The sequence below is a fragment of the Rattus rattus genome, chromosome 1, assembly GCF_011064425.1.
Source record: "Rattus rattus isolate New Zealand chromosome 1, Rrattus_CSIRO_v1, whole genome shotgun sequence".
Lineage (NCBI taxonomy): Eukaryota > Metazoa > Chordata > Mammalia > Rodentia > Muridae > Rattus > Rattus rattus.
In genome coordinates this window covers 11022714-11050601 of record NC_046154.1, presented here as the reverse complement: position 1 = coordinate 11050601, position 27888 = coordinate 11022714, and the positions used below count along the sequence as shown (strand labels likewise).

At 54.0% G+C, this 27888-nt stretch overlaps 1 protein-coding gene across 1 annotated transcript; it reads right to left on the bottom strand.

The window, feature by feature from the left end:
* Positions 1 to 4: 4 nt before the first annotated feature.
* On the bottom strand, positions 5 to 22334 carry Tmem201 (transmembrane protein 201). Its single transcript, XM_032894350.1, has 11 exons — positions 22118 to 22334; positions 16292 to 16412; positions 15570 to 15764; positions 13860 to 14036; positions 12459 to 12808; positions 11800 to 12003; positions 6786 to 7018; positions 4272 to 4343; positions 3455 to 3748; positions 2637 to 2774; positions 5 to 1683 (listed from the first exon to the last, which is right to left on the bottom strand). The coding sequence occupies exons 1-11, from the start codon at positions 22228 to 22230 to the stop codon at positions 1586 to 1588; spliced, it is 1995 nt and encodes a 664-aa protein (XP_032750241.1). The 5' UTR covers positions 22231 to 22334; the 3' UTR covers positions 5 to 1585.
* Between the last annotated feature and the right edge of the window lie 5554 nt (positions 22335 to 27888).

Genomic DNA, 27888 nt, shown 5'->3' with positions numbered 1-27888 from the left:
CCGATAGAAGCCAAAGGTTGGTAGTTTTTATTTCTTCACTTTTGTAAAGAAAAATAACATCGTGTTTATGTATGAATCAGACATAAGTAAAAGCCCCTCCTGGGTGCTTGGGGACCAGGCTGGCCTGCTGGGAGGGGCCACAGCTTCTCCCTAGCTGTTTCCTCAGGGCTGGAGACGAGGATGCTGAGGGAACAATTTGGTTTTATTAGGCAGGAGACAAAATGTAAAAACTTGACGCATCCGCTGTACAAATGCAGAGTGAAGAGGTGTCGCCTTTCAGCTGCACCCTTTGTGGCAGCTGTGCTCAGTGGAGTCCTGACCCCTGACTGGTGTGAGATGACCCAGGAGAGTGTCAAGAGCTCCCAGGACAGGAGTGTAGAGGTAAGGTCAGGGCTTCTCCCCATAGTGTAAAGAAAAGCACTAAAAGCACCCAAAGCTTAGGAGGCCACTGCCCTGCAGGGAGGGCTGGAGGCATCGGCTTCAAAGCACATGCCTCACCTGGCAAAAGATGTGTAGAAAAATAAAGTTAAATTTTATCCCTGAATGACAGTGAAGACCCTTCCCTTCCCTTCCCCATGCCCCTCCCACACAACGAATCCCAAGGGGTTTAACATACGCACACGCATACCCACTCACACGCGCACACACACATAGACACCCACACAAGCACACAGGCCAAGGCCTGGCCCCTACAGGCACATGTGGCCTCACACTATTGAAAGGGCCAGTTTCAGGCCAAAGTTCCTCCTTCCTCCTCACGGGACAGGATGTGCTCCAGGAAGCCTGCAGTGTCCTCCGCAGGGCAGTGGTTGGGCATGAAGGCACCAACACAGGTGGCCTGGAGCCACAGGTCGAGGGGGACAGAGATGGGGACAGGATGGAGGAGAGGATAGTAGGGCCTCAGGATAAGGGACTTGGGTGTGAGAAGTGTCCAGTCTCATCTGACACTCATGGGCCAGGCAAGGACTCTGGATGAGAGAGGCCTGGACAAGTGGACGAGGGAGCTCTGGTGTTCTCAGAGTCACCAACAGGAGTTTGAGGCAGGGGTTGGGGAGACAGAGAACAGGTGCTTAGTGTGAGTCCCAGGGTCCCCATGCGCCCAGCCCTGCCTGAAGCCGATAGTCAGGGGCGAGATGGGCGGTGGGCGGCTGCCTGCTCCGGGGAGTCTTGCTCTCCAGGGAGAGAGACTTGCTCTCTGGAGTGGGCCGGTGTGAGATGACCCAGGCTCCACATGCTCTCTCAGGGGCTTTCTTCACCTTGGTTCCCGGTGCGGCTCTGCAGCAGACCTCTGGAGTTTCAGAGGCTGCAGTCGGGCACAGGTGGCCTGGCTGGCCCCCGCCACAGCTACAGTAGCACCAGCATCCCTGGGGCTTGGCAAGCCCATCAAAGATCCCTGGCTTTGGGGTCAGAGTGTCAGCACCAAACAGTTGATGTCTGCAGTCTGTTGGGTGGACAGCAGGTATCCTGAGGTCAGGGACTCAACCCAGGAGGTCAAGGCGGAGACAGAGCCCCTCAGGTAGGGATCTGTGCCAGCGGTGGAAGCAGCATGCGCCTGGGCACTGCCCTCGGGAAGGGCACTCGGTGGTCAGCGCAGGTTCTGGTACAGGTAGGCCGAGGTGAAGAGCGCATTGACAGCCAAACTCACAGCCAGGAGGCCCCGGACCAGGGAGGGGCTGACGCGAGCTGTAAGCAGAACACGTCAGAAGCGGTGTGGCTGGCACCCTAGTCCTCAGGAGCACCTACCCCAGGCACACCTTCTACCCCAGTGCGCTAGGCTACATCCAGTCTCCCTCCAGCAAAGCTCTCCCTGCACAGAGGATCTGGGGCCCTTCCCAAAGTGCTTGGAGGCCTGCTTCCCCGAAGGCCTCGCTTTTCTGAACCTCTGTGACCACGCAGACCCTAGCCAGGCTGCCTGTGTCTGCACCTAGTAACAACAGGGTAACCACGATATCAGTGCCACCAAGGAAGAAACAGGAGCTTGCGGGAGGCCGCCCTGCTCCAGTCACAGATGAAACAGCACACTAGGAAGCCAGGATGGTGGTGGACACCTTTAATCCCAGCACTCGGGGGGCTGAGGCAGGTCATGAGGTCAAAGGCATTCTCAGTTGTGAGTCTGAGGCCAGCCTGGGCTGAGACCTTGCTTAAAAACAAGGTAAGCAAAGGCAGAATGAGGCCCCAGCTCTTTTCATCAAAGTCACGAGACATAGTCCAGACCGGACTCAGGGGCAGCACTGAGACCCCCAGTTAGGAAGCCTTATTGGGCTGACCTGTCCCTTCCACCCAGTGTCCTGCCTTCCTTCCCACCCAGGGGATGTCATTGGGATTAATCACTGATGGCCTCACACGCTGCCTGTCAGTAATCCAGCAAGAAAGGAGCCAGGGCCAATCCAGAGGGCCAGTAGCACTCTGGCCCCACCATGAAGTATTTGAGGACCCAGGCCCATACTGCAGCAGGCTCTCCTATGGGGCCATCTTAGATGTCCTCGGTGTCTGCTCTAAGGACAGGCGCTCTGAACGTTCTGGCTACTGAACGTCTGACATGGGGCTGGGCAGCTGAGATGAACCAGAACCATCACAGGTATGAATATCATCCCCTGAGGGGGGCTGGGGGAGCTCTCCCACCCTGAGTCACAGACCTTTCCAGGGAGTGGTCTCCTCTGAGCACCCTTTGGTGGTGGTATCTACGATGCAGGTGGAGGACTGAGACGACTCGTCCTCTTTCTTGATGGAGTGGCCACTGTGGGCGCTGTCTCTGGCCAGCATCGACCTCGTATCTGCGGACAGAAGAGTGAGCCACCCCTGTGCTAAACCGAGGATGCCCTGGCAGCTCTGCTCCTCCCTGGACAAGGTCCTCGAAAGTCTCAGGCTGCTCGACTCCTCTGAGCGGCAGAGATGGGCAGTAAGAAGACAGTGAGGGGTACCAGCAAGTCCCCGGGACATCAAGCTTGAGGCTCCAGGGATGGACCTCCTGCCTGTCCTTCCTCCTAGCCCACGTGGTCAAGTCTATCCACAGTTACAGACCCAGAGAGCCACACAATCCACGTCAAAGTCTGAGTTTTAACAAAGTCCGATTAACTTTTAAAAATGCTTGTCAGTGGGGTTGGGGATTTAGCTCAGTGGTAGAGCGCTTGCCTAGCAAGCGCAAGGCCCTGGGTTCGGTCCCCAGCTCCGAAAAAAAGAAAAAAGAAAAAAAAGAAAAAAAAAAATGCTTGTCAGTGTACAAGGGTGTGGGCAAAACAAGAGCATCTGCGCCGGGTACAGGCTGACAATGCACAACCTTTCCAAGGTCCCAGAAATGAAGCCCTGAGAGTCAACTACAAGGGAAGGACACAGCTATACACCAGAGCCACACGGGGCAGTCAGGGCTCAGTGCGCTCCTACCACGGACCAGATGACCTCCAGAAGCCCAGCGCTCCCCTGGCAGTGCCTACGGCCCACACAGGCCCACACGTACCCACAGTGTGCTTTGTGTCCCGAGTGCGATTCCTCTGCAGGAGCTGGGGAGGATCAATGAAGAGGCTGCCGTTGGGGGGCGAGTGCTCCTCTGAGCTGCTGGGGGTATTTGGTGCTTCCCCGGGCGGTGAGAAGAGCAGCAGTTTCTGTCCTTTCAGGTTGAGCCGGGCAGGGCTGATGAGGGGCCTGCGGTGACGCAAGGAGCCCGAGCTCGAGGCCACAGAGCTGGCCACGGAAGGTGCCGGGGAAGGGAGCGGAGAGGAGGGGAAGCTGCTGGACAGCAGAGAAAAGTAATCTGCAGAGAGAGAGAGGACAAGACAGTGACCACAGCAGCAGGCACCAGCATGGCACTGACACTGGGACCTGGTGCTTTCCCTCACCTCGTACAGGAAGGTAAGGCGTAGGCTGGGGAGAGTGGGAAGCTTGCAGGAACCTGAGGGAGGAGGGGCCGGGCCCCACCGGGAACTGAGCAGGGGTGAGGGTGGGGACATTTCCCTTAGCCCTCCCTGGGCTGAGAGATGGCTCTGGCAGGAGCAGGCTCAGATCTGCTCTGAGGTGGGCTAGCCTGATGTGCTAGGGCTGCAGCCCATGCCTGGCTCTATCTAGGGACACAGCCTGATCCTGTACGACCTCCAAAGTCTGCCTCACATCAGAGAAGCCTAGACACTTGTAGACAAAGTGGTCTCTTGCCCTGGGCCGGGGTTTGCACACAGGTCCGCCTTAACCTGAACTCACGGCTAACCTCACACAGATGCCTCTGGCCTCGGGGTTGCCTGGAAGGAGTTTTCCAGCCCCCTCTGCCAGCTCTGTCTCCTTACCTGAAAGAGAAACCTCCCCGGCTGGAGACACCCGAGACGGTGGGCGGCTCCCGCTGAACAGGTATCCTGAGTCTGCACAGAAAGACAAATGCGACATAGGCAGAGCTAAGAGTGATGAGCCAGCCCTGTCCCCATATCCCTGCCTCAGCTAACTTCAATGCTCTCACGAAAACAGGTACTGCCATCCAGGACACGTGGGACACTCCCACTTTGCCTCCAGGAGGTCACAGGAAGTCAGCAGTGTCCCGGTCTCTGCCTCACTGTTTGCCTTCCTTCCACACAATGTGCCATTTTAACTTTAGGAGTGTGTTTAGCCTGCGTGCAGGTGTGCATGTGCACCATGTGAGTGCAGTGCCCTGAGAGGCCAGAAGAGGGCACCAGACCGCCTGGAACGGGAGTTACAGGTGGTTATGAACGGAACCTACAGAACTCAGCTGCTACCTCATGCCTCAGCGGAGAAAGCTGCTGTCCCTAACTGTCACTGGGACTGCTATCTTCCTCTCCTAAGGGACTTGAGACAGAATCTGTCAACCCCGCTGCTCCCAGTCAATATGTCCTAGGGCCTGCAGAGGAGTCAGCTCTGGCCGGGGCTGCAGAGGGCTGTCCCTAACTAAGACAAGCAGACACTTCCGCCGAGGGGTCCACTGTAAATGCTCAGCCAACCAGTCCTATGTGCTCTCAGCACAGTCCCAGACACAAACGCATGACTCTGTTGCTAGTGTCCTGTCAGGTGCTAGGAGAACCCAGGCAAGTGCTCTACCATTGAGCTTACACCCAGGCTGAACCCAAAGTCTCTATCCGCACCCTGGTGAGATAAGGTGCGTGTTAGCAGCAACCAGTTGACTTAAAGGCTGATTCTTAGCTCCCTGCATAGAGTAAATCCTCACAACCCCAGCACAGACAGGGAAAGGAACACCACGGAACAGAGCTCATCAGTCACAGTTGGCGAGAGTGCCACCATTTTATATCCTAAAAGGCACAGGGGGAGAAGAACACTGGCTCCTGGCTGAGTGATAGGCAGAGCGTGGAGCTAGGGGACCAGGAACTGCTTCCTGCACAGGGCAAGTGCTGCCTTTCACCCTGGTGTTGGATATCTTAAAGCTGGAGTAGCAGGAGGTGATAAAATGCAGATCATAGGAGCAGAACAGAACCAGGGTCCTCTGAGCACAATATGTGCTCTTAACCGCTGAGCCACTGCTCTGCTAATCCTTTCTGTTATCAACTACCTACCTATCTATTGTGTCTGTGCATGTATGTATGTATGTATGTATGTATGTATGTATGTATGTATGTATATGTATGTACTGTGTCTGTCTGTCTGTCCATCCACCTATCTACGACTCTGCTATGTAGCCAAGACTGGTCTTGAACTCTGGGGTCTACTAGGAAGGTGAGGGGCAAGACAGAGTCCCCCAGAAAGGGCCGGGCCTTGGTCTCTTCAGGCTCTACAAGGAACAAGCAACCAACAATTCAACTGACCCCCCAAAATCTTTGCTTTTCAGGCACACATTTTCCAGTAAGAAAAATAGGAAGTGAGAGGCAGGTGGATCTCTTCAGTTTGAGGCCAGCCTGGGTCTACAGAGTAAGTTCCAGAACAGCCAGGGCTACACAGAGAAACCCTGTCTGGGGGGTGGGGTGCCTCCCCAACAAACAAACAAACAAACAAACAAACAAACAAACAAACCAACCAACCCCACCAAGCTCCCGCGGCTGTAACGAGCAAGGCAAGGCAGCTACTTTGGCAGTGAGACCAATGTCTGCAGATGCACAGGTGAGAAAGAGGGACAGGGAAGGTGTCTGGGACAACCCAATACCACCACCCCACCCCCACCCCCGGCCAAACGAACAAGTCTGAACAGGAAGCCATGAGGCCATGAGGACCCTGAAGTGTGGCTCCCCATAGCTGATGGCTTCTGGCGGGTGTGTGGAGGGAAGGACTGAGCTCACGTCAGGGCGGCAGGCCAGTGGTCTGACCATGCTCCAGCAAGTATACAGAAAACTAGATTTGTTTGTTCTTCTATTTTTCAAATATAAACTTCTTAATTTAAAAAAAAATGTTTTGAGGGAGGTGACAAGAGTTGGGGGCAGGACTGGGTAGTGGGCATGATGGGGTACATGATGTGAAATCCCCAAAGAATCAGTACAAATGTGTTGGGGGAAAAAAGCAAAGAAAGAAAGGCAGGTAGGTAAAATGGTAAACCTCACAGAGCATTCATTTACTGAGACCCAAAAGACACTGTACTCTTCAGGGGTGGGAGTGGTGCCGCATGGCCCAAGCTGCCATCGAACTGGCTATGTAGCTGAAGAGGACCTTGAACTTCTGCTCTCCTATTTCCCTGCCTTCAGGGTGCTGGGCTTACAAGTGCGTACCAGCATGCCTCATTTATGTCGTACTGGGGATTGAACCCAGGACCTCATGGATGCCAGGCAAGTACTCTACCAATTGAGCTACATCTCTGTCCTCTTCTGAGCAGGCCTCAGCTTGGTTCTGTGAGCAAGGCTTCCAGGTCTTACCTGTGCGCGTCAGAGAAGGTATGGTTCCTAGTGAGAGGGCCCGACTGAGGCGGCCCGGCAGTGAGGAGGGCGAGACCCGGCGCGGTGATCGGAACAGCTGTTGCTTGCTGAGAGGCAGGAAGCCAGGCGGGGTGGGGATGAACAGGGATGCCGGCGAGGCCGTGACGCTTGGGTAGGGCACAGCCAGGCTGGGGCTGGAAGGGAAAAGGCTGGCAGAGTCTCCTGAGAAGTACCTGCAAGGGCCCACGGGACACAAAGAAGAGGAGCGAGAGTCAGGAAGGTTCTGGAGAGGAGAGCCTCTGCACAACGGGGCCCAGCCGCTCCCAGGGCATGAGGTGGGCCTGAGTCAGGGTCCCAGAGGAGACGTGCGTTAGTTGAAGCAAAGGAGCAATTGTCCACTTATTAGGAGCGGGTGGCTGGGAGATGCCGGCATGACTCACCCCACCCTGCATGCCCCCTCCAACCCCTCAGGCTCACTGCAATCTACCTCTACCGCGAGTCTCGGCATTAAAGCGACACTGTTACCCTGGCCAGCTTCATGCCAATCTACCCTTGGCCCTGAAGCAGACATTCCTATCCCAGACCAGGCACTCAGCTGGGCTCGGCGGACCTGAGCTTCTTCTGAACACCTCCCTTTCTTGGCCTAGAAGCTCCCAATGGAGCAGCTGGGCTCAGAGACACTCTGGATGACCCCCAACCGGACTGGAACTTTAGAAGATGCTGTCACATCTCCATGGGGCTGTGCCTCATGGGCCTGCCTCCTGCAGGGCAGGGGGAGGCAGCCAGGCCTTGGATCCCCAGAAAAAGCTCTTACACTGTACATGCCAAACCCAGACTTAGGGAAGACCCAAAACAACCACCAAGCTGCCCGAAAGACAAAAGGTGACAGTGTCTCTTTAACCTGAGAACAGTCCAAATCACACAACAGGACCTAATGGCCACAGGCCAGAATGTCAACCATGCTTCCGATTAAAGCACCCAATTACAGAGGGGAGAGGGACAGAGGCAGTTAATACATTAGTCTGCCATCTGGAAGGAGCTTCCGGTACCCGGCCTTACCTCAGTCCCAAGGGACAAATGAGCCCAGCAGACAATGTGCCGACCGACGAGCGGGCTGGCAGGGCCGGGCCCACGGTGAGCAGGGGCTAAGGTACTCATGCTATCGTGGTCGAGAGCTTGGGGGCTGGCCAAGCCCCGCACCACCGCTTTCCCCCCATTTCTCAAGTTTATAAGAGGTGTATGTAGCCAGATGGTGAGTGTCCAGAGACCCAGATGACCTTCCCAGTCTCTTGCAAAGGACCGTGAAGCCACCAGAACTTCCAGTTCAGTGTCTGGGGGACATAGGAAATCAGGGCACAGCGAAACTGCAGATGGGCATTCTTGGATGCACCCTAACTTTGCTCCCAGAGCTGCCTTTGGGGGAGGTTAGAAGCCCCACACCTTGATCCAAGACTGAGGAGGAATGCCCTGGCTTAAGCAAAGAAGTTGATTTTTTTGTGGAAGGAGGTTTATCTCAGTGGGGAGTGGGGAGTGGGGAGTGGGGTGTGTGGTGTGGGGTGTGTGTGTGTGTTGGGAGTGTCTGGGTTTGATTTCTAGCACCCCTCCCAAAAAAGGGGGGAGGGTATTTTTTCACTTCAGGATTACAACCTAGTCTGGCTGGATCTCAGTGAATGTTCCTGGGGGGACAGGTTCAGGGCCTTTGGGGCCAGCAGGGAGGGGTGAGGCTGGAGCCTGGGTCCCACATGTGTGGCTGTGTTTGAGCCCTTGTAGGAAGACACTGAGCGCTGCGGAGAATTTAGAGGTTGCAGCGATGTCAGTTGGCATCCGAGTAGGTGAAAGGCAGGGCCAAGCCCTTGCGGCAGGTGGCAGCAGGATGCTACACTAGGCCACCTGTGTCCATTCCTGTCACACCCAGGACCCTGGTGACCCTGGAATAGGCAGCCCCAAGTACCAGCAAGCAATGGGGATGCAGTGCACAGAGGTCCTAGCAGGTGGGGATTCCGTTCTCTTGGCCCCTTAGAGTCAGCACCTAAAGCGGAGCCGGCTTTGCAAGTCCCATTCTCTCCAGTTCTGCTCATCCTTGGGACCACGGCCACCGCTAGGCTGGGAGTCCTAGCCACTAAGCGCAGGAACAGTGACCGGCTGGGTTAGAGCCTCTCATGCCGCACTGAGAAAGGACTCTGGAGGTCTGTCTCCCTCTTGCTGTGATACAAAGCAGCATCAGCAGAGGAGCACATTCCAAAGGTGGGAAGCTTGGCGGAGGTCAGCCCTGCTCTGCCCTGGGTTCCCGAGGCAGCCTCTTCTGTACACCGTTCAATGCTTCTTTCGTGAGTGGTCGGTCCCTAGTATCTGCATGCTGGAACCCACCTCTGCGAGTCTCCTGAGCCCTGGGAGCACTGAATGCGAAGAGGGCCAGCAGGCTGAAGCGCACTAATCCAACCCCGAGGGGAGCCTCAAGACTCCGTCCTCGCAGTGCCACCCAGAGTGGAGCTGCTCAAGCACCAGCTTATCCACACGGCAAACACTGGGCAGCAAGACAAAGGAGCAGCAGTGCCCTTACACACTCCTCACCACCGCTCTGCAACCTGCTCCTGCCCAAAGGCAGTGCCCCCAGACCAACCCACCTCCCACCTGGGCACAGAGGCCTTCTGAAGAACATGAAAGAAAAAAAGACGCGGTACCTGGTGCCAACTGGAATGAGCAGGACCCAGGAGGCATTTATTGAAAACACAGCATTCAAAACATGGCATCTATGGCCAATGGTGGTTACAGTGGTTAGGGTCGCTGGACAATTAATCACAATTCACTACGACAACAGGCTTGCACTGGGCGCAGACAGAGGACACAGCAGCGTGGACGGGCTAGCCTGGGGACGGAGGAGGGTCCTGCTCCAGAGCAGGTGTTACTGGAGAGTCTGCTAGGCCCAGCGTGGGAACCCCAGACCCAGAGGTGAGCTCGTGTCCCTCCTTCGTTCTTCAGGGACACCACTTATATGTACCTGGGATGACCTCACTCTGACCAGGGACAGCCTGGTGGCTGTCCCCAGTCAACAACAAGCTACAAGCCAAAGGTGCCTGCACTTCCTCAGTTTCTGCCAGCGACACCAGAACATGCTTTTCCCAACTAACAAAACTTTAAAGGACTATTAATATTAAGAAGTAACATGAACGATTTAAGAAGCCAGGAAGCCCGTTCCACACTGCTCTCTACTCCCACCAGTAGGCAGGCGACATGCTTAGCCGAGATTCTGGCTGGTCAGAGCTGGCTCTGTGTTTCATAAATAATTTAAATACACACACACATATACACACACATGCACGCACGCACACATACACCCTGCTTCTATCTAATGCCCAGAATGCAGAAATTAACACCATATTGTCAGCTTTTGAGATCCACAATACATGTGAGAGGACGCGCAGACAAGAGCCCCACCCCGTTACAGTTTTCCCTGTAGGCCAGTTCTGTGGGAGAGAGAGACAGGTGGGTGCTCTGTCCTCTCAGCTGTGCCCCCCAAGGTCAGCAGCACCTGGCGCACACCAACCACAGCCTCACCTACGCCTCATCAGAGGGGGCCTTCCACACCCTTACTCAGAGCAGGCTGAGGCCTGCAATGCCACCCCTGGTCTTCTGACACTTCCAGGTCACACACATGGAAGCTGAGTGAGACGTGGGTTGCTGTCTGATAATGGAGGGTCTGAGGAGAGGCTTCTAAGGACTCAAAACAGTGGGGCCTGGTTGCCTCTCAAGCTCCTATGGGGTTCAAGAGGACAGACCAGCCACCTCACATAGACCCAACAGCTGATGGCCATGTCCCATGTGACACTCATTTATGTGTAATCTGCTTTTGCCCTCCCTGGGCAAAAGAGGCTCAAAGAGCCCGCACTTAGTGGGATTTAAGTTAACGGACAAGTGGCAGGAACAACGGAATGAGTGTAAGTCAATCAGGAGCTACCGGGGGCCAGCATGCCAGGTGGGTGGAGCATTGGCCTATGGTCCAGATAGAGCCTAGGACAATGACTTCTTCCCACTGCCAGTGTCACCATGTGTCACTTTATGTGGTCCTCAAATCCACTGACACTAACACCCCAGGGCCCTAGAGAAGGACCCACCTCTCACTCCAGATGGTTAACTAAAGCTGAAACCAACAGGGGTTTGTCCAAAACCCATCAGCTAGCGGGGGCCTGGACTTTTGGAGTAGCATCCCGGGAAGGTGTGCTTGGGAGGAGGTGAGGCTGAGACCACATGGGCCTGCAGTTGCCCCCAGAGAAACTGAGGGCAGCAGCCTTGGCATCCTTCACAAATTCCAAGGAAGCCACCATCACTGGAGAGGTACAGGGGTCAATGACCTGGTGTCACCAACACCAGGCCCGTCTGGGCAGAGCAGCTACTGATCTAGGCTGATATCCTTCCACCTGGCAGACTCGGAACCTGCTGACCACAAGGGACCGCAGGGCTTTCTACTGTCCATCTGAGAGGGGCTGCCTCACAAACACAGCCAACGACAGGCTGGACCCAAGAACTGTCCTTGCTACTCCAGGGACGGACCCTGAGGGTCCAGGAGGTTGGGGGATGAGCAGGAAGCTCTGCTCTAGTCTTAGGTCACCATGCTGAGAGGCCATGGCTTGTCAACTGGCCAGTGTCAAGCAAATGACAAGGGTAAACAGCAGCCTACACCCTCAAGCGATGACAAGACTGGGGTGCCTGGAGCTAACAGGAAGCCATGGGTCACACACAGGTCGTGGAGCTGGCCATGTCTGGTCACTGGGGCTAGGACAGGGTCTTAGGCCAGAGAGGCGGTGGCAGTGGTGAGCAAGTACAGGGCACCCGGGAGCCCGAGACTGGGGGAGCTGGTAAATCAAAGGGGCAGCGGACAGGGTGAGCATGAACGCAAGGCTCTGCTAAGGGTGTGGGAGTGGGATGGCTAAGACAAGATAGAGTTCCAGGGGGTGGGCCCGAGCGTGGGCCCATCCATCACCTGTCCTCCCCCCGCAGTCACTGCTGCTTCTCTGACCTTCGGGGCCGGAACCTCCGCGGGCCTGTCGCTTTCCTTGTGGCCACAGCTGCGGTGAAGCCTACCAGGCAGCACAGGGACGTGGTACTGAACTTGAGTGTGTCTAGCCAGCCGGGTGAGGCAGCCTGTAGATAATGCTCAGCCAGGTGCAGCCCCAGCAGCAGGGCCCAAAGACAGGTGGAGAAGGCATCGATCCGTCGGAGCCTGCCGGAGAGAGCAAGGTGAGTGTGTGCCCACACAGTACAGAGCCTCCTGTCATTTCCTGTGCCACACCCTGTCTACATCAGGTCCAGCTCAGAGAGGAGGCCAGTGAGGCCGGTGGAGGGTCTGAGGCCATCCTACGACTCACAGGCTGTCCAGCACTAAGCAGGTCAGTGCTCCTATGCCCATCGCTTAGCCTGGGAACCAAGGTAGGACACTGCCCCCACTTGAGCTTCCACAGCTTCTGCTACTGACTTTAGAGATGTGTGAGGTGACTGGGCCCAGCCGCAGAGGCCAGCGGCAATGGGCTCAGTGCCACCATCATCTGCACTTCTGCATTGTCCTCCTGGCCCCTGGAGAACTTGTCTAGAGTTCAGTCCAAAGTAGGGGACCACCAAGGAGGCAGCGATGCCTTGTGCAGATCTGTGCCCACCCAGTCCCAAGGCCCCGCAACACACCTGATACGGCCAGCCAGTAGCATGGCCAGGAGGCAGGTGAGCAGGCCCACTGCCACAATGCCGGTCTGGTGGCTCTGCCCAAAGGCCCAGGCCTCGTGTAGCTTCTCTGTGGCATGCTCAGGCAACAGGCCCAGCAGCTGCTGCCAGCCCTCCACCTGAGAAGTGGCGTTGTCTGAGGCAGCAGAACTGTTGCCTCCAGGAGGTAGGGCCGGGGGCAGGGCAGCCCCCGGGGTGAAGGGTTCGCCGGGCCCATACAGTGCAGTGGACAACAAGAAGGCACAGGCCAGGAAGGCCAGGGCACGGAGCAGGATGACCTGGAATGGGGCCTTCATTGCCGAGGAACTGAAACTCTGAGGGAGGGAGAGATGGGTCAGTGAGAAGCCAGAAAGCCTCCAACAGCCACCCTATGCCCACCACGTGGGATGCTGGCCAGCCCCCGTGCCTATGCCCCTGCTCTGATGCTCAGGGACCACTGCCTCATCCAGGCCACTGCCTCACGAGGACAGGGCTCTGTGAGAGGGACTCTGCTGCCTCCTTTAGAGGCCATTTCTACACAATAGGACTTCATGCTTCTAGACCTTTTAATCACTTTGTCAAGTTTTTACCAAAAACTCCTATTACACTTGACTAGAATGCCAGTAAAATGAAGAGACAACTCTGAAAATAGTTCAAATAATTTTTCTGTTAATAAGTTATTCAGAATAGAATAAGAATCAAAGGTCTGAGGTTTGAGGACAGGGGCCGTCTGTTCTTTTGAGCAGACATAGGAGAGTAAGGACAGAGGTAGTATATCCTAATGGTCAGTGGCCAGTTACTGAATGGAAACGACAAAGCGGGCAAATGCAGGCCACATCTGACACGGGGTGAAGAAGGAGCTTCCTACTAGGGGAGTCTCTCTCAGTGCACTTGCTATTCTGACTTATCTTTTGCATGCAGACAAGCCTCCTACTGCTAGGTGATAGCCCTCTTTACTGGGTTATTACTGTTTAAAAGACGATTTGCTTACACACTATAACAAAACTACAGTTAATTTCAGAAACATGTTCTTGGGCCTGAGCCCTGGCACTGTTGTGGATCAAGTGTGTAGCCCCTTGCAAGCATCTTAGCCCCACTCTTGGCTCCCACAGCCGTGACCAGGAGCCACAGTGCTCAGACTACCGTACATGAGGTGCCATGAGTAACAAACACAAAGGTGTCTGGAAAGTGGAAGGGTCAGCAAGGCACCCTCAGACCAGGTAAGGTCCCTGACAGCCACATCATGATCCTAGACACCCTACAGCAGGGGCCACCAGGAGCTGGTCCCAGAAGAGGAGTGCTGGTGTGCTGTATTCTGCTCCAGTCACTAGGGCCCAGCTCCCAGACCATCTCCCCCCAACACCCAAATGTCCCATGGCCTCAGACCTGCCCATGGGCCTGGTCAGCCTCCCGACGCCGGAACTGGTGGCTGAGAAGCAGGGCACGCAGCTGGCGGTTCTGGTGTTTGATGTAGTAGTCAACAGCTGCCTGGCATGGGCGGCACAGCTTGTACATCTGCTCCAAATGGTGGCGGTACACCTCAATCTCTTCATCATAGCGGCCCTGTGCGGGGGGGACAGAGGGCCTGCATTACAGCTAGAACTGGGCAGACTCTGGTCTGGCTCTGCCCGTGCAAATGGTGATGCGAGCTCCCAGGAGCAAGGGCTAGGAGGAGAGGAGGCCATGACACAGGATATTAATGATACTCTGTAGCTCACGGCAGGACAACCAAGGCTCAGGGTCTTCCGTTCTCCTTGATTCTGAAGGTCTAACACGCACTAGAGAAGTAGCTACTGGTTGAGCCTTGGTTAGCAAGAGCCAACTGATTCTTCGGTTTCACAGTAGCCCAGGAGAGAAGCCCCATCCCTTGCTTTCTTAGAGATGCAGCAAGGCACACGGCCAGCGCGCTGGTTGGAATAGCCAGTGTGATCTCTTGTTGGGGTAAACAGGAAGGCACCTGGCATCAATCTTCCCCCTCATGGCTTCTTGTAAAAACCCTTTATTTTTTATTTATTTTTCTCTTTTTCTTTTTTTCGGAGCTGGGGACCGAACCCAGGGCCTTGTCCTTGCTAGGCAAGCGCTCTACCACTGAGCTAAATCCCCAACCCCGTAAAAACCCTTTAAAAACTACATTTATAACCTCATCCTAGCTGCCTGGAAGCCAGTATATTCTTGGCTGCCTTTGGATGAAAATATAGAACTCTCAGCCCCTCCTGGACCATGCCTGGACTCTGCCATGTTCCTGCCTTGATGATACTGGACTGAACTTCTGACCCTGTAAGCCAGCTCCAATTAAATGTTGTCCTTGGGCTGGAGAGATGGTGCAGTGGTTAAGAGCACTGGCTACTCTTCCAGAGGTTCCAAGTTCAAATCCCAGCAATCACATGGTGGCTCACAACCATCTGTAATGAGATCTGATGCCCTCTTCTGGTGTCTGAAGACACCAACAGTGTATTTATATATAATCAATCAATCTATCTTTTAAAAAAAAAGTTGTCCTTATAAGAGTTGCCGTGGTTATGGTGTCTGTTCATAGCAGTAAAGCCCTAACTAAGACAAGGATAATTTGGGTGAATTTGTTCTCTCGCGCACCCCGGGAATTGAACTCGGACAGTCAAGACTGATGGTGTCTTTGCTCACTGAACCATCTTATCTTCGGATCCTGGCTCACTCCTGGTCCCTATCTTTCCTAGGCATCTGTGGGTGGATCTGTCTCTCTTCCTCCCAGGATTGACTAATGAATGAGACCAGGAGGTTGTCCCCCAAGGCTGCAGTTGGAGCCCAAGGCCTCTAACTCCTTCTTCTTTTTTTTTTTTTTTTTTTTTTTTTGTTCTTTTTTTGGGTTGGGGATTTAACCCAGGGCCTTGACTCCCTAGGCAAGGCCGGAGCTAAATCCCCCAACCCCTAAAAAAAAAAAAAGACAAAGTCCTCTGGTCTGGCAGGCTCTGGTTTCCATGATGTTCTCCCAGAGGTCACAAGATCAGTGATAGCAAGTTCAGCTCCAACTACGAAGGAAGCCACACACCCCGGGATGTGGGGTGGCAGGAGGTGAACAGCCAGCCAACAGTTTGGCTCTACCCAGCCATGCGTGCTCACCTCCTCACGTGGTGTGAAAGCAGCCAGCTGCTTGATCTTGGTGGTCTGGTGGTGGCTGCACTTTCGGCATAGCAGGACCTGGCTGCTCACCCACTGCTGCGGCTGTGCAGGGTCACGGGGACTGGGTACACTGCTCACCACGTGGTTCAGGTGCTCCATGTACTGTGCTGGGATCGGCTTGTTGTAGTCTCCATTCTGGGGAGGCAGAGGCCCTGGTCAGTGTGGGCCCGCTCAGGGATGCTCCAGATTCAGATTCTGGTTTTCGTTATACAAAAGAGCAGTGATATTCCTTCTGATGCTGCCTAACATGGAACCCCAAAAATCTAGGTGCTGAGAAGCTACTTAGCATGTACCTCTGGGCGGGCCCTAGGGTGACCTTTGCCCACATCCCTCACCTTGGCTTTGACCCTTAGAGGGGTAGGCTGTCTGTTACTGTCAGTAAAGTTACACTCAGACACTCACACTGTCCATGGTGGCTATGCAAGCAAGGCAGTGACAGAGAACAAGCCACCCACACAGCTGAATGCTGCGTCTGCAGACCTGGGCCTCAGGCCTGCCTGCTCTCGACTCTAACCCAAATCTGACCCTGTTGTGTGTGAGTCAGGACAAGTGGACAGTTCCCTGCACCCGCTCTTCCTCCTCAAAGGGAGACACAGTGACAGAACCGTAGTTGGAGACAGTGGCGTGGAATGTGAGCTCAGGTGACCCCTGCCAGCCCATACCTCCTGAAAGCCATTGTACTGCTCACAGTGGGGACAGTCCCAACAGTTACGATTCCCGTAGGGCACCAGTGTGTCATGGTTGCAGAACCAGCAGTTGACCATCGTATGCGTTGGCTTCACCCTGTGGACCGAGAAAACAGTCTGGAAGACGTCGGTGTCTGAACCGTGAGACCACACTTCAAGAGCAGGAAGTGGCATCCAAAGTGGAAAGGAAGACGCCGCCGCAGGGCAAGGAGGGAGAAGGGACTCTCAGTCGCTGTTCTCCCAGGAGGACTTAACTAACCAAGGACCTCGCAGGAGGCAGTTGGAGACTCACCAGCTCGTAGGCTCCAAAGCAGCATCTACCTGGAAGCCCAGGGCGGGCAGCCCTTCTGTTCTGGGTCTCAAACATTGCAGGGGGAGAGAGAGGCAGCACAAGCTCAGGGCTAGCTAACCAATGCCGACAGAAATGACACTTAGGGCCTTTCTTCCCTCATGAGGTCTATCCCTAGGGTGCAGACATCGTGTTGTGGAGGGCTGCAGGACTTAAGGGAGCTTTCTGTCCTTCCCAGGGAAAAATAATCCCTGGAGAGAGAGCCAAGGAGGCCAAGGGGTGGGGACTGTTGACAGGGGCAGGGACAAGTCACAGCTGCTTGGCCAGGGCACAGCCTCTTGGGTGGGTGAGGGGCAAGTCCACAGTGTGTTTTGTTGGTCACACGACAGGTGGGGCCTGCAGGATAATCCTGGCCCAGACACTGCAGATCTGTGCAGCACAGGGCACACGGCAACTGCCCAGCAAATCCCGTCCAGGAATCTAGAAACAAATGGGCGAAGGGCAGCAGCTGGGAGCCCTGGTGCCCCGACCTTGCCCTTTTGCCCTGTCCTACTCAGAGGCCATGTCTATCTAGTTCAGGGGCACTGCCCAGACCGCGGTAGAGTGAGCCACCACACACAGATGAGCCTGCTCCTTAGAAAGCATGGAAGAGAGAGTCTGGCGGTGGAACTTACGGATGTGCTCAGGAGATTCTCATTTCTTAAACAGTGAAAGCCAGGCCTGAAAAGTGGACCAGGAACAGCGCCTGCTGCTTCTGCACGTCACACAGATTCAATGACAAGAGGCCATGAAGTCAGGAGGCAAGGAGGGAAGGCAGCTATGGAGGTGCAGGTCTAGTTCCTCGCACAGCCCACACTTGCCCGCCCATCATCAGCTCTACTCCCTCCACCTACGGTGGGCGGCGAAGGAAGGGTGGAGGAAGGGTGTCCGGTCAGCCAAGGATAACAGGAGAGGGCCCCGCCTCCCACTTCCTTCTACCTCGGTTCAGGTCTAACCCCTCAAAATGGTAGGAAGGGGTGCTGGAGGGATGGCTCGGCAGTTAGAACACTCACTATTCTTGTAAAGGACCTCAGTTTGGATCCCAGCACCCACCATGTCCAGTGGCTCACAAACACCTATAACTCCAACTCCAAGGGATCTGATGCCTCCAAGGAACCACAGGCACCTGTATTAATGTGTACACACACAGACTGCACACACACGCACACACACACACGCACACGCACACACACGCACGCAGAGAGAGAGACTAGAATCAGTAACAACAGCACCGGGCTCACAGACCACACCCTACGACTGCACACTGGGCACCCTGTGCCTTGGTCTCGGGCTCTCCTACTTCAACCCCTCATTTTTCAAATGGGTTGCTCAGACGTTGCTAGAACCCAGTACCTGACAGCTCCGTGGGCCCCCAAACTGAAAGAGGAGCACAGGAGACTTTGGCACCAGCGGCGGCTGGAGGATTGGAACTCTGCTCTGCTGGGGGGCCTGTGCGTTTGGCATTCCTGGGTAATTAAACACTTACTTTGTGGTAATTTGTCCGTCTTTTATAGGCCTCTTTGTAATTCCGCACAAGGCATGTCTCATAGCTAGTACACAAGCAGTGTGCATTTTCATCTGCCGGGTCTGAGGCTAAGCACCCACCTGCCCCTGGGGCTCCGTAACCAGGTTCTGTTTGATGGAAAAGGTCAACTTCTGGGCTTGCTCTGGAGACCAAACACAAGCAAGTGTGTGTGTGTGTGGGGGGGGGGCTGCTGCTGCTCTGGAGTGACAAGTCTGCCAGGAAGCCCATCCCGCCCAGGAAGCCATCATTCCCACTCTGGGTCTCCAGCTCTGTTGCTAGGGAAATGGCTCCTGGCCTCAGGAAAAAGCCTGGTCTGGAAGTAGAAGGCGGGGATTCATCCTCCCCTGAGGCCAGAGGCGAATCTCTGCCAGGGGTGAATACTTGGGGCTGGGGGTGTTCCTTTATGGCCAGAGCAACCATTGTCTGCCTACACCGGAAGCTACCTCCTTCACAGACAGCTCCAGGAGGTACACCAGCAGGGGCGGCAAGGCAGCTGGCCAGAATCTCAGACCCCATCAACCAGCTGCTGCATCATGTACCAAAGGGTGGGTGAACATGCAAAAATCCCAGCAGCCACCTCACGGTTCCAGCACTGTCCCAGGGCAGACAGGACAGCCCTGGCCTCAGAACTCACCCAGTTTGTTTTAGGGAAAGGCCTCTCAGTTTCCCCGGCAAACTCCTTGGTTCACTTTTCTCCCTCCAGCCAACAATCCCAATTCTATGACAAATCGCATTTGGGGACTACAGTGGAGGTGATGAGATAGCATGTCACTTTAACAAAGGAGAAGAAGGTGGTTAGGTCATGTTCACTGCCATGGGTGGGTGAGGGACCTGGAAGTCACTTCTCCAGTGGGTCACTGTGCTGCTCAACTCTTGGGATGCCAGAGGGAACCTAAGGGAGCCAGGGTGGGTGGATCCTTCGAAGGGGACAGGGGCAACTGCATGCCTGGTACCCGTCCATGACATTGGAACACACACTGCAGGAAGTGTGGACATGAGCCTCTGGTGACATTTTCTCCATCCATCAGCCTAGGACACTTAGGAAAAGCAAAACTTCTGCCCACACCTTGGCATAGGTGGCTACTTCAAGTTCTTTGGCCCAGGAAATAACCAGGGCCCATGTTATGTCACAGAGGAGACACTGGATGGGTTTAGTTTGTGGGGTGCTCCGAGTCTCTGGGGGGACCAATGTGCCTATTTCTTCCTAAGGAGCCTGACGAGCTGTGAGAACCAGGCTTGGTTTCCTCGGGGTCCGGGAAAAGCTCAGCTTCACAGGATGCTCTGTCTCTGCTCTTCCAAGTGTGACCTCATCTAAGAGGAAGTTCAAAGAGGTACACCCTGGGCTTCGATGGTAGCAGCAGGGCTGAACTGCAACTGCACAGCCTGGACAAGGAGATTCAATCTCCAGCCTAATCTCACAGCAGCAACGCCATCCACAACAGCAGAGAACCCCAAAACTGATCCCTCAGGGGACAGAGCCAGCCCCACATGAACACATCACCCACTCAGTCCCTCAAGCAAGGCTTTCAGAGACGACATCTGAGCAAGATGACTGTGACACAAGAACCACAATTCAGAGGGGCAGGCAACAAATGTCACAGGGCTGGCCACATGTAGGGCACATGCTGCCACCCGGAAACAGGTGCCCTCAGCAGCAGGGCAGAAGGCAGGAGAGAGGCAACTAAAACACACACATAACGTGGCCACTACTCAGCACAGTGAATTCTTGGGCCGGTTTAGACAGGAGTAACTGCCAGAGCGCATCTGAATGCCAGGACAGGCTCTCTGACACACCTTAGACAGGCTACCCAATGTATCCTCACCTCCAAACGCAGACACTGTGACCTCGGTAAACACCGACACAGGTGGTGCGTGGGCTGTGCAAGCAGGACAGTGATGGGCGCTAAACTGAGCTCCTGGGGCAAACCCAAAGTGCACCGTGCAAAGGAACAAGGTTCTGATGTGCTCTGAGCAGCATGAGGAGTGGAGGCACAGGGAGAGGGATGTGGGGCCTCCACCCCAGAACCCCAGCTCCAGGGAAGCCTCTCTGGCTGGTAGAACAGTATAGGTGAGAGGCAGGGCTCCTCCACCTACGGTGGGGTGAACCGGGGCACTCCTCCAGACCTGTTTCCCAGCTGGGTGGAATGGCAGTTCCTGCCCCATCAGAGCTGCTACTGAATGACAGGTGCTCGGGGCATGGTGCAGGGCACCTGACAGGAATGGCAGCCGTTCACTATTAACTGTAACTGGGACACGAAAACTCCATGGGTAAGGTAGAAAGGGTGGCTAGATTTGGGCTCTAGACAACTTCTCTGCAACCACTTTGGCCAGTTCGAAAACTCGGAAGGGCTGACCTGAACAGGGACATGGACATGGCTCCTCTGGGCCACAGTCTTGTCCTCTGCTATCTCTGTGCTTAGCCTGAAAACACCCACTCCACTAAAGGCCCTCCCAACACCAAGTTCCTGTAGGCTCTCCTCTGGCATATTCGACCACCATTCTCCACAACAGTGGGCCCCTGCCTGCCGAAGTCTGGCCTCCTGCTAAGTTAGGCTTGCCTCAGACCTGAGAGTGGCCAATTCACCTCCAGATGAAACCCAGAGCTCCCAAAGACAGGTGCACACCAGGCGCCCATGCTCTGACCAATCAGCAGCAAGCAGTAGTCCTAACACCCGTACCTTGACAGCCTGGTGTCAGCATGAAAAAAGAATGAACGAGTTTTTGGCTCCTCCTCTAAGAATATATCCCCACCCCCACCAGCCCTTACCCCCCCTTTTACACACACACACAGGCAGAGCAGGAGTGACAGGCAGTGATCTAGTCCCACTCTGCTCTTCTGGCCACATGCCCTATCCTGAGCTGGCAGAGGCAGTGGCACCCAGGAGGTGCCTGGGCTTTGGGACAAGCTCTGCTTGGCACATAAGCAGACTGCCTAGGCTCCCCTAGGTCCAGGTAAAAAGAGACCGCTTTGGGTTAGCTGACCTTAAGAGGCCCCTCTGACTTCCAAAAACTAGGTGGAAACAAGGCAGGAAGCTTGGGTTCAGATCTCTAGAGTCAGCCCCCCTGGGATGTGGTCTCCTCCTTCAGACACAGCTAATGTCCACTCTCTCCTTAGAAGCCCCATGTGACTCACCTACCTCTAACAACTTTTGCCTGCCCTCTCCCTTCAGAAAAAAAGCAGGGTTAAGGAAGGTGACCCATTACCCAGGTTGCCAGGAGTTCAAATCACAGCCCTTTGCTGCCCCGGGGACTAGAGGCAAATCCTGAGCTTTGCACATCCCTGGTTGTCCTGAAGAGGCTCCCATAAATGCACATATGTTCCTATCCTCAGGAAATGTCATCAGGTGAGCTAATCCTTCATCCTGCTGAAGAAACTATTCCATTTTGGCGTTTGACCATGGAGGGGAATGTCTACGGCCAGCTTTGAGAGTTGGGGTCTGAGTGATCTCTGAGTCATGATAGGACAGAGTATTGGGCCCCAAAGCCCATTCCAGACAGGTGTCCAAGGAGTACAGCGTACACCTCGGAATGGGCAAGTTCCCTAAATATGCAGGCGCCTGCCTAAGGCTGCTACTGTTCACACGTGCCTCTTCTAAGTACTCAGCTCCAGGGCTTCTCCGGGGGGAAGCTTACGTGAGGAATGTTATTGCTATCGCATGTAGATCATCAAATGCCAGCTCTCATCACCCCAACCGATGAGCTACAGAGGCCCAGCAGGGCAATACAGCCAGGAGCGCAGGCCTCGAAGGGAGGAGCAAGTAGCAGCCCCCTCCCCCAGCCACGGTAGGGAGCTGCTCCCCGACGAGGTTTTTAGGAGATGAGAGCAAAGGTGGAGACGGAGAAAGCATCTCGCATCCGCGAGCAGGCCTGGTCCGCCCGTGGGACTCCGCCGTGGCCTCGCGGGGGCGGGGCGGCAGCCCGGGCCGCGTGCAGTGGGGCGCGCACTCACCTCCGCGCAATCCGGTAGAGCACCACGCCGGCGGCAGCGCACGCCGTGACCCCTAGGCCTCCCGCCAGGCCGGCGGTGGGGCAGCTGGCCAGCAGCGCGCTCACTCCTTCCATGGCTTCCGGGCGGAGTCGGTGGGCTAGGGACGCGGGACGCAAAAGGGACTCCCGGCGGCCCGCGCGCTCCTGCTCGCGCCGTGACCTTCGCCGCTTTGTAGCCGGCGCGGGCCCGCCCCTTGACTCGGCGCGCTCCCGCCGCGCAGCCAATCGAGGCGCGGGGCGAGCCTGGGTGGGCGGGGCGCCGACGGAAGCGCTCGGCGCTGGCTCGGACGCGCCTCCCAGCGGCCGCCGTTGGAAAGCCACTCTCTAGAGCTGGAAGGAGCCCCGCCTGCGCCTGCGCCTGCTGCCTGCGCCTGCCGCCTGCGCATGCGTGCACTTGCGGTTCCCAGTGCTGCTACTCAGCGCCAATCCTTGCCAATGCTTTCCTTTAATTAGTCCTGTTTTCCTGGCGTCGGGCCAAAGCCGGCCTGTGCCGCTTCAGAACCCACAGTGGTTGAAAATTAGCTTGCACAAACACAAACGTCCAAAGACGGAAACGAGGTTAAATAATCACTGGATTGGCATGTTTCAGAACATAATGCAGCCATTAGAATGAATGGCTGAGGGGAAGGATTGGCCCTGAAGGGGTAGTCTTTTTTTTTTTTTTTAGTCGAATGTAGATGATTTTCATAGTTGCCAAGTTTGATGAAGCACTTCAAATTGATTACCTCGGGGAGTGGGATCGAGGGAAGAGCCACTTATAGGAGTGTTTCAGCATTTATGTGAGCTAAACTACAGATCAAGAAAAACTCACTGATGCTTGGTGATGCACATCTTTAATCTCAGCGGAGGCAGGAGGATTTCTGTAAATTTGAGGCAACACAGTGAGTTCCAGGTCATCAGGCAATCCATGGGCTAGTAGTGAGGTCCTGTCCCAGGGGGGTTAAAAAAAAAAAAACAGAAATAAAAAGAAGAAAACAAAAGAAAAAAACTCTAGCAAGAAAAATTTATACCAGGTTGGACAGGCGTGGTGGCATAAGCCTTTGATCTCTCAAAAAAATCGAAAGGCGTGGAACATGGTGGTGCATGTCTTTAATCCCAGTACTTGGAAGGCAGATCTCTGTGAGTTTGAGGACAGCTTGGTCTACAAAAGAAAGTCCCAAGATCCTGTTACACAGAAAAATATGTTTTGAAAAACAACAAGGCTGGAGAGATGGCTCAGTGGGGCTCTGTTCAATTCCCACAACCACAGCTCCCAACCAAATGGGATCTGATGCTCTCTTCTGGTGTTTGAAAAACAGTGTACTCATATACATAATAAATAAATCTTTGGGGTTGGGGATTTAGCTCAGTGGTAGAGCACTTGCCTAGCAAGCACAAGGCCCTGGGTTCGGTCCCCAGCTAAAAAAAAAAAAAAAAAACAACAAACAACAAACAAAATGTTTTATATTTAATTGCATGTTATTTGGAATACCCCCAACACAGTGTTTTAATGTTTTAATGTTTAATTAATTAATTAATTAATTTATTTTTTTGGGGGGGAGAAAAGGGTTTATTCAGCTTCCAGATCACAATTCAATCGTCACTGAGGGAAGTCAGGGCAGAAGCTCCAACAAGGCAGGAACCTGGAGCATCAGCAAAGGCCATGGAAGGGTGGCTGCTTCTAATTTATTTATTTTAAAGATTTATTTATTTTATATATGTGAGTACACTGTCACTGTCCTCAGACACACCAGAAGAAGGCATCAGATCCCATTACAGATGGTTGTGAGCCACCATGTGGTTGCTGGGATTTGAACTCAGGAACTTTGAAAGAGCAATCAGTGCTCTTAACCGCTGAGCCATCTCTCCAGCCCCTTTATGAGTGTTTTTTAAGATCAAGTTCTCTGTGGGCAATGATGGTCTGGGGGTCACGGAAACCTCTTGCTTTTTTGTTGCCAGTTCATCTGTCCATGTTTCACCAGTCAGGAAGGAGGGAGCAGGACAAGTGCAGGGAATCAATGTAAAACCACAGTGGCATTAGGGTCTGGGCCGGAAGGCGTGTCTTGCACATCAGAGGCAAGGCCTTTCCCATCCTCCTCTCTATTTCTCCTAGCTCCGATTGTGCCTAGAATGCAGTGGCTCACACACTGTATGCCCATGTTTAAACATCATTCGCTCTCTGGATCTGGTGCCTTGGGTTCCTGGGAAGGTCTCCAGTGGGTAGAGAACTGTTGTCTATGAGCTTCCTGAACAACACTCACACGGTCTTAGGCATTCCATGATTATTGGTATCTCAAAGTCTTAGGTAAATGGAAGGAAAACTGAGTTCAGATCCAATTCACATTCAGAACTCCTCCAAGCCCCTGTGTTAAGGTTTTGACGTTCAGCTGGTGAAGCTTGAAAGGTGTTGGAAACTTTAAAACTAAACAACACAAAACCACCAAAACAAAAAATCCCACCTTTTATGATGATGCCCGGTGCCTACTGAGGCCCAGTGTCACTGGGTCCGCTGAAACTGGAAGTTGATGGTTCTGATTCATCTTGTAGGATTCAAAACTTGAACCCATATCCTGTAGAAGGAAAGCCAGCGTTCTTAACAGGTGAGCCATTTCTCTAGCCCCAAGTGGTAAAAACTCTTACGAGGCACGGCCTAGTAGTTTAGTCACTGGGGCATGTCTTGCGGGGGACCATGAGGCTTTAGTATCTTATCTTCGCTTCCAGGACATTGGATGGCTTTGCTATGCTGTATGCCTATTTGAGCTGCGTCTCCAGAAGCCCCAACAATGGGTCAATCAATCATAGACTAGAACTTCTCAAACAGCCAAAGCAAACCTTCCCACCTTTTAGACTGACCACCTCAGGCGTTAGCTGCCAGTCTTGAGTTAGGCATTCCACCAGTCTTTACGGCTTCTTGGCTCTCCTTTAGTCATGGCATCCTGCGAGAGGGACACACAGTCCTGTAGGCCACTTGTAATCCGCACCATTGCAAGGTGGCCATGTACGGTCTGCCTCACTGCTGACAAGGCTGCCAGGATTGCATGTATGGGGAGACACCTGCCCCCTTGGCCCAGTGCTTGGCGGGTGCCTGGATGAAGCGAGGGCTGTTAAAGGCGGGCTATGAATGCACGTAAAGAAGTACACGTGAGGACCATTCAGAGGTTCCGGACTGAGCTGCCTTGCTGTTCTTATTGGACCAGCTTTGATTCATGCAAATACCAGGCAAAACACTCATACACATAAAATCATAAATCTAAAAATTATAAAGATGAGTCTGTAGGGCTGGGTGTGGTGAGACATGTCTTCAATACCAGCACCCAGGAGGCAGAGGCAGGTGGATCTCTAAATTGAGGCCAGCCTGCTCTACAGAGTGAGTTAGAAGTCAGTCAGGACCAAACTTGGGAAGGGATAAATGACGGAGTTCTTTACCACAGCACTAGTGATCTTCTCTCCTTTAAATCCAGCAGCCTCGTTCCCTTTCTTTCCACTCTGGGTGTTGAAGTTTCTGTCTTTCAAAGCCTTTGTGAGCCTGGTGGTGCTGGCACACGCCTTTACCCCAGCACTTGGGAGGCAGAGGCAGGAGGATCTCAGTGAGTTCTAGACACACAGGGCTACACCATGTGGGTGGGAAGAAATGAGGGAACATGATAGTAACTTAGTGCCCTGGTGTAGGGGAAGCAGAAAACTTACTTATACTAGTGCATATAAAATGGATTTGTTGGGGAAGATACGTAGGTCGCTCCTACCCTTGTGGCGTGGGGTGGGTGGGTGGCAGGCACTACTAAGTTGAACAAATATGTGATGGAGAGGTGGGGAAGACAGAAAAATGGAGTGGTGCATAGGCTGTGGAGAGAATCCGAACTGGACGCGTGATGGTGACGAGCAGTGACAGCATGTCGTGGTGATGGTTGCAGCAGCCAGATTATGCCACAGGATCCCGCTGGCTCTGGGCAATGACAGAGGCCAGAGATGAGGACCTCCTGCAAAAACCCCAGTGGTCTGTGAAGCCGCTGGAGGCCGCGTTGGTATCCGTGGTCCAGGCTGCTGCCCTAGGCTGCAGTGAAGCCTGAGACCCATGTAGACAGAGGCAGCCCCTGCAGCCGATGCCTTGGTGATGTCTTCCTGCTTTGTTGTGGAGTTGTGCAGGCACGGTGATGTGGGTGGCATGTGCAGGCCCCAGTGGGTCACCGGTCCTGATTCAGCCAGGGGCTGTGTTAATGTCCATGGATCATCCGGCCACTCCCGTGGCAGCACCGGTGGTGGCATGGGTGCCAGGAGCTGGTCCCGCTCCTCTCCAGCTGTGTAAGGCTCTCCTGAGTTGGTGGCTTCTAGCCTGGGTGCAGGAGGAGAGAGACTCACCCCCGCTTCGGGAGCTGACAGCTAACAATTTGACCATGCTCCAGTGAGTGTATGGATAACACGGAACAGACTTTCCTTTTTCTCCCTTTCTTTTTTTGATCGGGACGGTCATAGGGGAGGGGGATAGGAGTGGGAGGAGCTAGTCAGTCAGTAAGGTGGGAAGCCCACGATGTTCCCAGATGGAACCAATACAGATGCAGTGTCTATGCTGATGTTTTAAAGGCAAAGGAGGGTGGGAATGTAGCTGCATTAGTATTTGCCTAGCACGCAGAAGGATCTGGGTTCCATACCAGCACTGCATAACAACTGAGAGCAAAAGTAATTATAAATAAACATTCAAATAAAAACAGAAAAATAAAACCACATGTATTTATCCAAAACCGCAACTGAAAACAAAGCAGTGTCGCCAACTGTGGTCGCACACAGCTGTGATCCCAGCAGCTAGGGAAGGCAAAATCAAGAGGACCAGTTTAATGCTATCCTCAGCTACATAAGAACCTGGAGGCCAGCCTAGACTACATCTTATCTCAAGGGCACTTATTCTTGCAGGGGACCTGGGTTTGACTTCTAGGAGACCCCACACCTTCTCCTAAACTCCTAGGCACACCAGGCGCTCACGTGTATGTCTTAGTACAAAGATATACCGCTGAGCAAAACACTCATACACATAAATTAAAAAAACACAGAGAAAAACCAAAAGAAATCAAGGAATCTAATTTTTAAACATTCTGATAAATAAAACCATTCAGGCTTTACTAAGAGTGTTAAAAACAGGAGTCTGGGGCTGGAGAGATGGCTCAGGGGTTAAGAGCACTGACTGCTCTTCCAGAGGTCCTGAGTTCAATTCCCATCAACCACATGGTGGCTCACAACCATCTGGAATGGGGTCTGATGTCCTCTTCTGGTAGGTCTGAAGAGAGCGACGGTGTACTCACATACATGGAATAATAAACCTTAAAAACAGGGCTCTGGTGCCACTGTCAAGCATCTGTGAGTGTCTGGAACGGAGGTCACTCTCTCTTGCCGTGCACTTTGGGAGCATGGAGATAGTCACTTGCTTTGATCTCTAGATACTTGGGGATGCAAAGTGGGGGTGGGGAACGCGCCCACTGGCCTCCCACATGGTAAAGGCAACAAACCCACATGCCATAGGACTTGAAAAACTCTTCCTGCCAACCTCTCTGGAGCATCTGCAGCTGAATCTGAAGTATGACGCTCGGCTGCTAGTCTCTGGTGCTCAGACTGAGACGTCACCTCTGTAGAATTCATGTTCAAGTTCCAAAATGGAAGTGAAGGACAGATGGTTTTTCCTGACTGCCATCTTCCGCAACACAGGGTCTTCCATGTAGAGCAGCAGGCTGGCCCTGAGCTTCCAGTTATCCCCCTGCCTCGGCCTTA